Below are 15,537 nucleotides of genomic sequence, written 5' to 3' on the forward strand. Positions count from 1 at the left end.
GATGAATACAGTAAGATGAAGAAATTATTCATGCGTCCAATAGCACTGATGAAGGGCGGACACCACGCCCAACGCTGCTGCAGAGGGTGTGAGAAAGTTCCAGAAGAAGAGGAGGACGGCTGTGTGCGTGAGAGGTGGGCCAGGCGAGGAAACCAGCCTACGGAGGTGACAAACGGAAGCGACAGGCACTGCCACTTGTCAGCACAGAAAGAACCCCACCAGTTTAAAACCAACAGAACCCAACTCACCCCCTGCAGCAAACGTACTTCCTACAGACTGCGAACTAACATAGCCATCTAAACTCATTTAAACTTCTAAAATTTCTAAAACCTTGGTTTATGTTCAGCTTCCACAAATTTCTGCCTAAATGTAAATCATTTATTTCCTCCAGATATTTCTTTGCTACAACTGAAGGGTTTTTCCCCGTGATGAATTCTTGAACCACCTTTTTCTTTCTGGTGGTGGTGGGAGCGGAGGCAGGCAGCTCCAACTCAAGGCCATTCTGTATTATCTTTTATAATATTGGGGCATTTCTGAACCATTTGATGCTTATTAGTTTCTTGTTGTTTTCTGAGTCTCCACACTTTTGTCTGAAGCCTCTATTTAAAAATCCGTGTAATTGAAACAGAAGACAGCAGTTAATATCCCAAGGATAAATGCAGTTCTTCAATTTTTAAAAGGAGCCTGAAAACTAGAATGTTTTCCTGGCTTAATCTTTTGACCCAGATTTACAATTACATAAAAGTAATAATTTAAAAACTATTTTGAAACCTAGACCCCAAAATAGCCACATAAATCCATTTTGCTTGTACTGCTTTTTATTCCAATTTTCATTGAAAACATGTTCATTGTGAAACCATGACCGTTCTCTTAGCCAGGGAATATGGGAGGGCAGCAAAGGGTAGGAGCAACTTGGAAGAGATGGCATCATGGTTTACAGGAGGGACAAAGGAGCAGGGCTGTCTGAACCTCACTGTAAGACTGTTTTGATGCTTAAAATTGTAACAAAAAATTAACTTCATTTGAAATAGATGGATCCTTCTCCAAAAAGCTGGTAACACATTGTAAACACCACAATGATGTTCGGCATCACCGAATGAAAACACTCATGTTTTTCAGACTACCGACTCACGCATGCACTCAGCCAAGCTGTTTTCCTGCTGGTAACTTGGACGCCAGTTTTAAAACCGTGCCAACTCCTCTTGGGTGTTCTGGTGATGAAAATGACTTTCTTTACGTTTTAGCCAAGACTTTTCCACCACAGCATCTTATGACAAAGCCACAAGGCTGGGGCACCCCACGATGACCAGGCGGAGGGAAAAAACTATTTTAAAGAATCACTTTGATGTTTAAAATAATACATAATAGGGAGGGGAAGATGCATTAAAAATAATGTGCTAATTAATTTTTTGATATATTCTGACTCCACACACCAAGTTTACTGAATACTGAATTTTTGATTTTTTTTTTTAAGCTGGATATGCTTGTTTAAAATACACTGTTTTGCATAGTGGTGGTTTAAAACGCAAACAAGTCAAACCAAAGAAAGAACAGCACATAATAATGTAAGCGCAGGGGAATGTACCTGAAGTGGGTAAGAGGAGAAAGTCTGACGGCCCTAAAACACTTCCTAACCCCGAATCCTGGTCATTTGAGGCAGATACTCTAACACTCTCTCCTCTGAAAATATGTGAAAACCTTTCGCCTCAATAGAAAAGACAAATTGATTCTGTGTCCCAGACCTTGTAGGACACAGGTTCACAGGACCTTCCCAGTTACAGGTGCAAGCCTGGAAGGTTTTTTTTTTTTTATGTGACAATATCATCATCTAAGAAGTAACAAAATCGTGATCCAGCTGAAAGGTGACACACTGACCTGATTGATGGAGTTGGCAGCGCAGGAAGCCAGGCCAGTTCCGACAAAAGTCAGCAGGAAGCAGGGCCAGTCAAAAGGTGCTGGGGCCAAGGCAAATCCGGCTGAGGTGGTGCTGACCACAAGGGCTGCAACACAGAAACAGAGCAGAGCTCGTCACCACGCAGGGCCAGACGGTAACGGCCAAGCAAGCCCCCTCCATGTGAAACAATCCAGTACAACAACATGACCTGTAGGCTGATCTTTCATTAAAAAAAAAGTTTTACAAAACATTTTTCTGATTATAAAAACTATATGTGTTCACTATAGAAAAACGCCAATTTTCCTTTAACTCCATTACACTCAAAAGTGAAAAATAAGATAGGTATTTCAGATCCAGTCATTCACTTATTCACTCGACAAACATTTACTGCACACCTAACCCACAATCGGTACCGTGCTGGACATTAGGCATTGTTCTGAGCAGGTCAGGCTCTTTTTTGCCTCAAGGTCCTTGTACTTTTTGTTCCCTCTGCCTCTTCCCATAACTGGATCCTTCTCGTCCTTTAGATCTTGTCTTAAATATCACGTCTTAGGGAGAACTTCCCTGACCATCTCATGTGCGGGAGGCTCTCCCCAGGTACATCACCCTTCAATTTCCCTCCTGGTACTTGTCACACTCCAGCGCCTCCATGGAATATAAGCCCATGGAGGCAGGAGCCCTAGCCATACCTACCTAGCAAGAGATGCGCAAAACTCAAGCAGCACCCTCCTTTGCGGAGGCTTGTCACTCTTTCCAGACATCACAACATCAACCGCTAAGCCTTACAACAGGCTGTGTTCTAGGATCAGTCATCTTGTTTTGCACAACTCAGCAGCCCTGAACATGGGTTCAGTGGCTCCTCACGTGTCACCCCACGTGTGGCGACAAGCCAGGACTGGGAGAAGAGTTCTCAACACCCAGGCTCCTTCCCAGCAGTACCCGAAGAACAAAGAGTCCATGGTGTCAATGCGGGAATTCAAAGGAAAAGAGACAGCAGGGTTCTCCCTCTCAAAGTGGAACTCAGTAAACTGCTTCTCTCCATAGAGTAAATCAGTTGAAATAATTCTTGACTCTATTTTGAGACCTTGAATCTTAGACCAAAAGTAGACTACTGGGCTTCCCTGGTGGCTCAGTGGTTAAGGATCCGCCTACCAACACAGGGGACACGTGTTCAAACCCTGGCCTGGGAAGATCCCACATGCCACGGAGCAGCTAAGCCCGTGCGCCACAACTACTGAGCCTGTGCTCTAGAGCCCGTGAGCCACAACTACTGAGCTCGTGTGCCTAGAGCCCGTGGTCCACAACAAGAGAAGCCACCACAATGAGAAGTCCGCGCACTGCAACGAAGAGTAGCCGCCGCTCGCCACAACTAGAGAAAGCCTGCATGCAGCAACGAAGACCCAACGCAGCCAAAAATAAACAAATAAATTTATTTTTAAAAAAGTAGACTACTTATAAACATCTATGGTAAGTTAAAAGAGTGTAGAAAATCCATGATAACTTTCTCAATATATAATTAGTAAAATCTAGAGTCACCAAAATAAAAAACAACTTTAGATGTCTCTAAATATCCAGGTCAATATTTTGTATTGTGATTTATAAATAAGTTTTAAAAATCAATTACCACCATAGTGGAAAAGATAGCAACATAGTCACTGAACTGTCAAGCTAAAAATACTGTAAAAAGAAAATTCACTTTGTTTAAAATTGAAAAGGGTATGCAGACACACAAAAGCAGTGTTTTTCTTTTTATTTGCCCCCAGAGCATGACTGGGTAATGGACAATAAACACAGAAAGCACATCAAATTTTTGACTGATGGGTCAAGTGGTAAGTTGAGAAGAGACAGAAAACAGTTTACAAAAGAATGACAGAGAGAAAAGGACAATTTTTTTTTTTGGTTTTGGGGTTTTTTTTTGTGGTACGCGGGCCTCTCACTGTTGGGGCCTCTCCCGTTGCGGAGCACAGGCTCCGGACGCGCAGGCTCAGCGGCCATGGCTCACGGGCCCAGCCGCTCCGCGGCATGTGGGATCTTCCCGGACCAGGGCACGAACCCGTGTCCCCTGCATCGGCAGGCGGACTCTCAACCACTGCGCCACCAGGGAAGCCCAGGACAACGTTTTAGTAAGACTTAGCAATGATTAAATTTACAAAATGGAAATACTGCCTCATTTAAAAATATACAAATTGTAAACGGTAATACACATTAAAAAATGTGTATTTTTTTATAATACAGGGGCCATTATTTTTTATAATACAGGGGCCAGTATTACTAAAAAGGAAGAAATCTGAATTTTGTAACACATTTCTAAAAAAAAGATCAAAAGCTAACAAAGAATGTATTTATACTTACTTCATCAAAGCAATTAATTTAAAGAAAGGAAAAGAAAATTGATAAATTGTAAAACTGACCAAAGCAATACTCTCACACAGCACTGCCACAATGGTAATTAAACTGTTCATTGATTTCCTGGGATTCATTACATGGAATCATTTTGCAGCACCAGGATCTCATTAACAGTGAATGTAATATATTCTTTCATTCACAGCACTTGAAATTATATTTTATTTGGTAATCTCATATTGTCCCTTCACAAATAAACATAAAATCAATGTTGCCAATGAAGTGTGACCCATCCAACAGAAGCCCAGAAGCGCTGTCCTGCAGGCCCAGGGGTGACTCTGGAGGTCCAAGGAAGAGGGGTACCCCTACCCCGATGCACCCACTCCCACCTGCCCCTGGCTCGTGGGTGGAGGTCCAGCCCAGCCACAATCACCGCCATGCAGAGACTCAGCAGCCACCTAGGGAGGTGCATGGTGACAAAGGCAGCCCTGACACCTAGCACAGCTGCAGCTCTACACACAACTCTTTTTGGAACCATCAGGCTGGACCTAAGACTGGTCAGGGCCACGTCCTCCCAGATGCCGTCGCTGACAAGGAGTGAACAGATGCGGTCTCTGGTCTGCCTGCCTCCTCCAGGGAGAAGCTCTCTATAATTAAAAACAGGTTGTTAGATTTTCAAACGGTCGCAAGCAGGCACACCCTGGCTGGCCTAGAAGAAAGCAAGCCTCCCCGTGTGAGCTACCTGAGGACCACATGGCAAAGAAGCCCAGGCGGCCGCTAGGAGCAGAGTGGTCCGGGGACCTCAGACGCAGAGATGCAAAGGTATGAGTTCTGCCAGCGGCCCCCGAGCCCCAGGGGAGAAGCACGGCCCCGGCCCACAGTGATTTCAGCCCAGGGGGACCCTGAGTGGAGGATCCGGCCAGGCCACACCTGGACTTCCGACCTTTAGGAACTACAAAGTAAGAACCTCGTGCTGTTTTAACCTGCAAAGTTTGTGGTATCATGGTTTGCAGTAAGAGAAAACGTGTGATACTGTAACAAGGGTGGCACTTAAGGAAGACTAGACTTCAGGACACAGAGGACTGACCGGAGTGGGGGAAAGCTCGCTCAGGAACCATGCAAAGGCCACTGCAGGGAACCAGGTGGGCAGGGAGAGGACCTGGCAAGGGTGGCGATGGTGCAAACACAGGTGGCGTGAGTGATCTTAAGGCAGTGACACGGGCCTTCAATATGGAATGAGCGGAATGGGTACAAGCAGAGGAGCAAAACGCAATTCAGTGACTCCAAGAATAATAAAGCCCTAAAAGGTCAGAGGGAATTTAGGGTCAACTAGTCTCATCTCTGTCCTGATGGAGGAATGGACACTATCCCTGGATCTGGCAACAGGAAGCAGTTTCTCCCCAGGCAGCCCTGCACAGAAGGGCTCCAGCTGTCGGATGAGTCTCTCTCTCTCTCTCTCCCAGATCAAGTCAGGACGACTCCCTCTGGATAGAACCCTTGTCTCTGGAGCAACACCGAGTTAACCTCTCTTAGTACAACCTTCAATCATGCAAATGCCACTACCCCCAGCCTCTGTCTCTCCAGGCATACTGTCCACGGGACCAGCCACGCGGAGCCTCCATGCTCCTGTCCACACTGAGGGACACCTTTTAGAGAAACACTAGTTTCTAGTATAACAAAAGCACTCAGCACAGTGCCTGGCAAGTAATAAGGGCTTAATAAGCAGTACTCTTGGTAATTATTAAAATGCGCTTCAAGATGATGTATTTTTCCAGCCACTATGCTTAGACTTAATATTTCAAAGTGGTGTCTTAAGGAACTCTGAGAAACAGCAAAACACTTCACACAAGCTCCACGCGCCTCTGTCTTAGAACGTCCAGGGGAGTGCCCGGAGTGCAGTCCTTAAGAAATGTGGACTAACCATGATAGTGATAAAAACAAGACTTACATTTGTGAAGCACTTTGCAATGCCAAAGTGCCTTTACATTTATTTAAATCCCGGAAACACTGCACTTATGGGAAGAAAACATGAGAACTTTCACTTATATTTGACTTCTCAACCCTCTCTTTTAAAACACACTTTGTATATCTTAAAATGAATATAATACATTGGTGTAAGAATACATGAATTTTACTTACAAGTAACTTTACATTTTTGTTATATATGACATATTTATATACAATAGCACAAATATTTTATACATATACACACGTGCACTTAAAACTGTTTTACTGATAAAGTACACGACTAACAAACTTTGCAGAAGCTTGCTCTAAAATGAAAAGCAAGGCAAGCATTGGTGGGTATTACGTCTGATTTTATACACGGAGATCCAGGCGTCAACCAGCGGCAGTGAACGCAATCTACCGTCTAACCCAGAGTCATACGCTTTAGGCACAATATTTGGCTCTCTGCTTTATGGGATGTACTGTAGCAAGTACTCCAAAGACTCATTTTCAGAAGAAAATTCCGCTAAAGGAAAGGAAGATATACACACGCACCACCCAGCTGATGACAAAACCACCACCAGGCCAGCAGGGCTCGCAGGACACCGCGTCCCTGCGCATAACCCACGACGCCCCTGCAGCACGGGTCTCAAGGGGGATGGCCACAGGTCCCAGAGGAGGGAGCCCCGCGCTGCGGGGACGCCGCCTGCACGTCCTGCGTGCACGCATAGCCAGGCTCCCCAGCTCCAGCTCGCAGTGTGCTTTCCAGGGCAGCCGGGAGCCACTGAAGGGTTTCGCCTTTTCCAATAAGCAATAGGTTTTCCCGCAGCAGCAGCTTTGTCAGGAACGATTTTTTTTTTTTTTTTGATAAAGGCTCAATACTCTGAGAACTGTTGGTCTCTGAGCGTAAGCATAATGGAGGTGCTTTCTCTTCTGAGATCGTCATTTAGAAATAACTCTAACGATTATATTAACACACTGGTCATCTACATCCTGCTTTATCTCTGTCTTTCAAGGCCTCGCTATTTTTCAGCCCTGGCCCCAAAAGAATTAAGTGAAAAACAAAACTCCAATAAGTCAATTTGGATAGTTATCAACTCTGATAAAAGATCTGCTCAAAAGATTGAAACCACTGGCTAAATGAGAGTTTGAGATTCTCTATAGATTTCAAATTATCCTTGTGATCTATTACATCTCATTATCCTTGATAGCAGATACTATGCAATATTATAACCCAAATCCTACAAGCCTGTGATGAATCTCTTGAAAGCTCTTTTATGTACAAAGCTGCCCAAGAACAGGCGGTTAATGAATTTGTACGTGGTTTTGTTCACCGGTGGCTCCAAGCAATGGAATGTTTTCGTTAGCAGATCTCAAAGTTCAAAATTATACAACTTAATTCAGAGGCCAGAATTAAGTTTTTTCTGATTTTCAGACGAGCATGTATTTTTACTTGGTAGCTGTACTTAATGATTTCTTCCTCTCTCTTCATTTCTGTTAACACCGTAAGCTTCAAATGGTTCAATGTCTAATTTAAGAGTTTTTAGCCTCCACAGCTTGGCCGTGTTCCGCGACCGTCCCAACGGTTATCTTACCCACACGTGTACGGAGGAAGGTGGCGACTTCTACGCTTATTGTTATGTTCAGATGAAAAGTCAATTGATGAGAGACACGGTACTTTCTTCTCAGCTACATTAAAGCCTGTCAATCAGGGGGTAACTGATTACAAACCATAGCCACTTCTGGTTAAAAGATAAAGACTTTTTAGTGGAGATTTTTAATAACACAGCTGCAAAACTAAGAACTTGCCGGGCCTTCTAGTTTTCCCCTTTCTTTTTTCATACTCAGTGACCAGAGCTGGTCTTAAAAATCCTAAAACCAAATTAAAACCCCTAACTTCAAATTTACTGAGCAACACTGTTACCAAAAGGAAACATTTAAGTACAGTCCCGAGGAAGCGCTGGGTTTGCACCCAAACGGCATTCAGAAAAGGAAGATGAAATTGCTATCAGGTCGGTGACACATATAAATAAAACACATAAATAAAAGCTGTTTATCCAAGTTAATTATGCAACACCGAGTGAGGCCCTAAGAGTGTTCTTTCAATCACAGTTTTTCCTTGAACCATCAAAGATTTTCTACTTTGTCGTCCTATTTTTAGTTTTCCTTTTCAATAAAGAAATTTTTCTTTTCAATATACTTCATAACCAACACTTTACAACCTTTGTAACTAACTAAAAAACGTTTCCATAGAACTGATGCTTATCAAGCTTTTAAGAAGTAAAAACACTTTTTGAAAAATGAGTTTGGCAAGAAGAAACTGTTAGTTGAGCACTTTTCATTAAAATAACGAAGATTTTTCTCAGTTTCCTATCAATGACAACAGGTGAAGGTGACACTATACAAAGCAGACAGAGGAAATCTAGGGGCCCCAGGTCATCTAGTTCAAGTACAATACTTTTCAGTCACCACTAAACATTTCAACTATTATATCACAGTAAAATAATTATTTGTAATTAAAAGGCTAAGCTGTTCCAAATTCTACAAATGGTGGCAACAGAGTTCATTAGTTTTCTTTTTTTCCCATCGAGCTTCTGCTTTTTGAGCACCTATTATGGGCAGAACAGGAACGAGGCCCTGGCAATGCAACAAGGCAGGAAGATGGATGCGGTCCCAGGCCTCCTGGTGCCCACAGGCTGGGGAAGATTCAGACAAGCCAGCAGGCATGGCCACAGAGCGTGGGAGCATGTCAGAGGGTGCAGTTGCGGACGGATGCCGTGAGGGAGGTGAAGGGCTCCCGACCGAGTGCCCGCTCACACTGAGCTCAGAGGTGTGACCGAAGGCTGAGGAGGAGCTGGCCTGCGATGGGGAAGCGGGGAGACGTGACTGCGAGAGGCAGGGCGACGGCAAGGACAAGGCCGCAGGGTGACGGAGCGCCAGACAGACCTACCCTCCTCCCCTGCCCATGTGAATACAGATAAAAAGCGGGCCCCTGTATTTTTTTTTTAGCAAATCACTGATATGTTAGCACTCCTCTTTTCATTCTTAACTTCCCAATTCACTATCCACCCCCTTAAGATATAAAAAAAAATGGTATTGAGCAAAAACTACTTTTAGTACTTAGAGATAACCCTGTAACATTCTTTTAAATTCACTTCTGTAAGTTTTTCGTTCCTTAATCTTAATAAATGAGATGCTACCATGTTTTGCTTTGAACTGGAAACCAAGCCCTTGATAATACCCCCAAGTGCTAATTAGGCACCTGGGCATTTCTGACCTGCAGGGTTGGGAAGCAATCGTCTCGTCTCCTCCAGAGATGCACTAACCCGCCCTCCACAGAGGAGGGAGGCCTGCTTGCTTGCGTTTGCAGAGTCTAAGAGGACTCCCAGGTGCCACGGTGATGGAGCCGTCCACTGATGGGGGGGAGGGTCGGGGGAACAGGCAGAGGGGAGAAGAGGCAATGACAGGTGAGAATTCAGATAAATTCGGTTTGCAGGAAGTTGCTGAGTTCCCACTTGATGAGAACTAAAGCTCTATTTTTTTCTGAAATGGAAAGCAAGGTAGTTTGCTGAGAATGAAGATGAGGTGGTACAGAGGTGGTGAATGAGTTCTCCAGGTAAGAAGAGCTCCTCAAATATGTTCTGGGGACCATGCCTACCAGGGCCCTCTGTTAAAATACAGATTCCTAGGCCCCATCCCAGACCTTGAGGGAAGGGGCTTATGGAGATGAAGCCCAGAAATCTGCATTATAACAAGCGATTCGAGGAGTTTCAGAACCACTAAAGATAGTGAAGTCCCCTAGGTCGATGATGGAATTTGGGGTGAGGAAGAAAACTTAGGATGCCAAAGCCTTCAGTGACTGTTAAATGCAACAAAGAAAGGAAAGAGGAAATTCCATGGGACCACCTGGCTCGTTCCCTTGTTTAGCTCAAGTTTCACTGTCAACCTAAAACCTACACTTGTCAAGGTAGTCTTGGGCTGGGTGGCCTTCCTCACTGTACAGTCCAGGGTTGACAACTCCCCAGCACAAACTAGGAGTCTCAAATGTGTATCTGATTATCAAGACGACAGGGAAAGACTGCCGACAGATGGCTACACGTCCACAACCACCACTGGGAAAGTGCATGTTGAGGTGGCAAAGCAGTCTTCATTTAAACACGTTACATGTGAAGTGCACGTGTGGTGTAGTCCCAGAGCAGACCTAGGGGTGCTGTTCTATTTTCTTTGGAAAACTGGGGGTGAAGAGGTGGGCAGCCCTGCATCCTCTTCCTGGGAGGGGATACACTGCATAATGAGACAGCCCGGGGGGTGCTGTGAGAATACAGAGAAGCTGGATACCGACAGAGTTGACTAGGCTGGACTTCAGATGCTTTGGCTTTTTAAATGATAGAGGAAAGAATTTTTTACAACCTCCCTTTTAGCTGTAAAGCCATGCTGTACAGTCCTGGCCAATGAGATATAAGGAGACATTCCTATCAAAAGCTTCCCTTCCCAAGTAAAAAGGCAGCACGGCTTGAGGGCTCTTAGTTCCCTAACCAGGAATCGAACCCACATCCTCAGCAGTGAAAGTGTAGGATCCTAACCACTGGACCACCAGGGAAATCCCTAAAAAGGCCAAGTCTCATAAGGAGGCTTCTGCTTTTCTACACCATCCCCTTTCTTCATTCTTTCTGCCTGGAACATAACATGATGATGGGGGAGTGGCAGCTATCTTGTGGTCTTGAGGACAAAAGCCACAAGCTAATGACAACAGAGCAAAAAACAGCAGCCAGCTATGTAGACAACATCCTTGAGCACTAGTTCTGGGCTCCTAATTTCAGACTCAAGAGAGTAATAAACCTCTCTTGAGGTTTATTACAAAAGAGTAATAAACCCTTTATTTGCTTAAGTCACTGCTCTTCAAGTTCTCAGTTACATGGAGCTGAGCCCATTCTCAACTCATAGCTTTTTCTCCTTCTCTTCTTTAAAGTCGTCAATGTTTTTTTGAGAATGATTATCATCCACGTGAAATTTATCTCTACATTCTTCGAGCATCTACCACACCTCTTACACTTACAATCAATCCAAATAACATCAAACTGAATTTAAAACAATTATATCAATAGAAAACAGAATAGCTGAGATAAATGCATTTTTCATCTAACTTAGAACACTGGCTGGGGCATCTACGTGGCCCACTCCTACCAGAAACCAAATGAAATGATGGAATAAAAATGAAAATTGGAGAAAAACCTACATCAGCAATAAATTAAGTAAAGAGAGGATACTAAAACCCTCAAGAAATGTTTGTTAAATACAGTGCAGATGAGTTGAAATTGAAGACAGTTGCTGAGAGCTGACTTATTACTTTCACTATTTGAATAGTAGAAAATTAGACTACCTTAATACCAAGTGGGAAGAAAATGGATAAATATGGGAAATAAAGGCTATCTGACGGGACCCTGTCTTCCTGGCTGGTGTGGAGGGTGAGGGGCCAGAAGCAGAGGCCAGGGTGGAACACGGCGACATGGACCCACTTCATGCAACAGCAGGACTGTCTGGAGGCAGCTGCATCACAGCTGGAGGGAGAGAAGAGCAGTCACACCAGAGAGAAAGCAGGGCCTGGCCCAGACGTACTTCTCACAGAGCCGAGGCAGAGATGAATCTGAGGACCTTAACCCAAAGAGCAAGCCCCACACCAACACTGCTCCTGCACAGCGGGTATGCCCAGCAGGCGGGGGCACTGGGGCAAAAGCTGGGCACAGACACACTGTGTGCTGAGCATGGAAGCGGATGGCACGAGAAACCAGACTTGGGAAAAAGTAGGATGCTGGCTCTGTGGTTTCAAAAACACGTTGGAAAAACCTTTTCAGAGAGAAAGTTCCCTTGCTGGTTGCCTCTGTGTCTCCTTTGGGCCACAGGAATGTTTTACCAGTAATGGAAACTGAGAGCCTCTATCCTCAAGCTTAAAATGCAAGAGAAGTCCAACAACACCACGTCAAACTGGGTGGTAGGTTATCATGTGCCTTTGTGTCTTCAGACAACACTACTTATTAAAAGAGAAGGTCATCAAAAACAGGGTGAGCGCAGGGACACAAAAAGATATGCACAGAATCAGAATTTTTTAAAAAGTACAGAAAGCATTTACATTATGATCTTACTTTTGTTTAAAAAGCAAAAATATCTGAATGGCATGTATAGAAAAACATTCTAGAATACACCAAAATCATCAAAATGGTTATTATTTTGAGAGGGTAGACTTATAAGGAGATTCCATTCGTCTTACTTTTGCTTATCTATTTGTTCTAAAAGTAAACACTTACTAATAAAAATAGTGCTTTAACATTTAACAAGTATATAAATATTAAGGTATTTATTTCAAAATATATATTAAAATTTTAAAAATTAAAATTCTACTCAACTAATATTTTTATGAAAATGGGAAAAATCCTTTACGCAGTATCTCAGAGCTGATGATTACAGTACGTTGACTTTTAAAAACTACAAGCAATCTAAAATAAAATTGTATCCTCTATTCCTGTTTTTTTTTTTTTTCCTTTTAATAAAAAGCAGCATTCTAGGTTCTAGGGGAAAAAAAATCTATACACTGACAGACTGTAGTTTATATCAGTTCCATGGACAGCCTAATCTATTGGTTCCAATAAACAATCTATTTTAGTATTCTGGTCTCAGAAAATGTGTTGTAGCTTTTCAGCACAGACATTATTCAGGAAAAAATTTCTGCTTTTTATTGACACATATTAAGTATAAACTCAGCTGAGTCACCAAAGCTTCTTATGATCCTAATCCAAATAAAATTTCTTCACCCCAGTGTGGTCCTTGCAACAAACTCCAAAAACATATTGTAAATAGCTCAGCTGGCAAGAGAAACTCAAGGGAGACATATCATTACTTCTTTATAAACTCAGTCTTACTTCCTTTCACAGAAAAAAAATATCTTTAAATGGCATTATCTCCTGCAAACTTTGGCCCAGATCCTGGCATAAATGCCAAAGCATCATCCCACTGCCACCTTCTTATCCTACAAAGGAAATGCAAAGATGTCACTGTGTGGCTCTTCACTTAAATCTATAGTTAGTTATCCTCGGCGTATTTCAGCTATAAACAGAAGGAGGCAAAGAAAGGAAGACTAGTTCTCTAAAAGTGATCACTGACTCCCAGGTATTTCTGTCTCGGCTATCATCAGCCATAAACGAATTGCCCAAGATATTAAGAGTCCAAAAGAAATCAATTTATAGATACCAGGGATTTTCTTTAAAAAAAAAAAAAATCCTGCTGACTCCAAGACGTGTGAATTCAAGTAATAAAATAAACAGGGAGGTAAGAGGTCAAATAAGAGGGTCGGGGTCACCCAAAGGGTGCTGCCTCTTTAAATGGAATAAGCAGAAGGAAATGACTTTAATTCAATTAGCTCGTCCAGAAGCCTGGGGCATGGAATATATAAAATGCTCCGAGGACAAATTTACTGCCCAGGGCTTTTCCATCTGTGGCTGCAGGGGAGGCTGCTGCTCTCTGCCCCCTCCGAGATGTATACCTCGCCTGTGCACATCTCTCCTGTGTGGTCCAGAGCCCCCAGATGGCTGCTCCCTTGCCAGTGGTGGCAAGGGCTGCTCTGGCTCACGGGAAGTAAGGCGCGAGCTCTCCCACATCCTCCAGGCCACTGGGGCTGGGCCTGGCCCTCTGCCTGTGCAACCCTTCCTTCACTTTCTCGAAGGGTGGTCCAGGACCACCGGCATCACATCATCTGCATGCGTGCCAAAATGCAGAGCTTTGGGTCCGGTCCCAGGCCTCTGGGAGTTGATCTCAGGGGAGAGCAGAAGCCCCGTTTGAACACACGTGCCACGTATGCTCCTTAGCAACTGACACCTGGGGACTGGTAAGTCGACAAGCAACATAAATAGAGCACAACATGCACCATTAAAGAAGGGATGAAGTCATTGCTTTAGATTTCAGACACCATGTTTTAAATACCAAACCCTGCATCTGGAATGCCTATTCAGATATACAGCACTATAAGGTACAGAAAAGGACAACCAATACAACATCTGGTATGAAGGGAAGGAACATGTGCCCCCAGCCCCCCCCAAATGATCCTAAACCAGTTATCATCCTTTCCTATCTGTCCCTAAAGAAATAAGCATTATGAAACAAACTTGAAGACATTATTTTAAATTAATAATTTAAAGTACCTCGTTTGAGACTCTAACAAGAAACATTGATAATTAGTTCCTGACTTTGCAGGCTGTCATCGCTGACTTCCTAATTGCCAAATAAAATAACTTCATAGCCAGGCATCTTAGGAGACCTCTACCATTTAAGTGTTGATCACTTCCTTTATGGACTGGCTTTCTTTTGGCTTCCGTGACAAAGCCACTTCCTCTTTCCCTTCCTCTGACCATTTATTTCCTTGCAGACTCCATTATACACTCTGCGCAATCCTTAAAAGGGGACATGCCCCAAAGTCCTGTCCTTGGCCTTCTGCTCTGGTCACTCTACACTTGACCCCTGGCAGCCCTGCTCACCACCACGGCTTCACAGTCAACCCTACACTGAAGACCGCTTGCTCTTCTGGCCCAGTGGTCTAACTGAGCTCCTGTCCTTCACAGCCAGTGCCCACTGGACCTCTCCACCTGGATATGCCAGCAGCAACTCGAATTCTGTGTGTCCAAAACTGTTCTCCCCCCAAACCTGGTTCTCCCTTCACTGTTCACATTCTTAAGTCTCAACACAACCATTCATCCAGTCTTCCACAGCAGATGGCCCCAAGTTGTCCTAGAGCAGGGGCAGCAAACTCAAGTGCCTGCAGGGGCACCCAGGTGACGAAGTTATTTTATTTATTTAAGAAACAAGTGTATAGGTCTTAACATGGTCTCTTCTACACAATTTGCAGATGTCACCCCATTTAAAACTCAGTATTGACCTAGGAAGTAGGTATCATTATTATCCCTACTTTACAGATGGGTAAACTGAGGCACAGAGATGTATGGAACTTGCTCAAGGTCACTCAACCAGTGAGAGAGAGGATTTGAGGGCAGGGACTCCAGCCCAGAGGTCACTACTCTACGTTCTCTCTCAGAACTGGGCCGCGTGGAGGATAGCAAGGAGCACAGTGCCCAGGACCGGGGAAGGCTTGCTTCCCCTAACAGCAGTTAAGACTCCTTGCAAGTCTGTGTCCTAAACCTTCTATCTTATGGCCCCCAGCACTCCACCACGTCTACCTGAGGTTCTGTTCATTCCACTTCCTTAATATTTCTCTCTCTCTCTCTCTCCCCCCTTTTCTCCTTAACTCAGCCCCAAGTCATTTCTCAGTTGACCACCACTGATTTGTTTCCCATCATCCTTGCCTCTCACTA

General features: G+C 44.0%; 1 protein-coding gene across 1 annotated transcript in view; it reads right to left on the minus strand.

The window, feature by feature from the left end:
* COX10 (cytochrome c oxidase assembly factor heme A:farnesyltransferase COX10) overlaps positions 1-15,537 on the minus strand; it is a 110,415-nt gene that overhangs the window by 86,482 nt on the left and 8,396 nt on the right. Inside the window, exon 4 of the mRNA XM_067715749.1 lies at positions 1,876-2,000. Coding sequence (XP_067571850.1) covers positions 1,876-2,000 — 125 coding nt within the window. The remainder of the gene's footprint in view (positions 1-1,875; positions 2,001-15,537) is intronic.

The sequence above is a fragment of the Pseudorca crassidens genome, chromosome 19 (assembly GCF_039906515.1).
Source record: "Pseudorca crassidens isolate mPseCra1 chromosome 19, mPseCra1.hap1, whole genome shotgun sequence".
Taxonomy (NCBI): Eukaryota; Metazoa; Chordata; class Mammalia; order Artiodactyla; family Delphinidae; genus Pseudorca; species Pseudorca crassidens.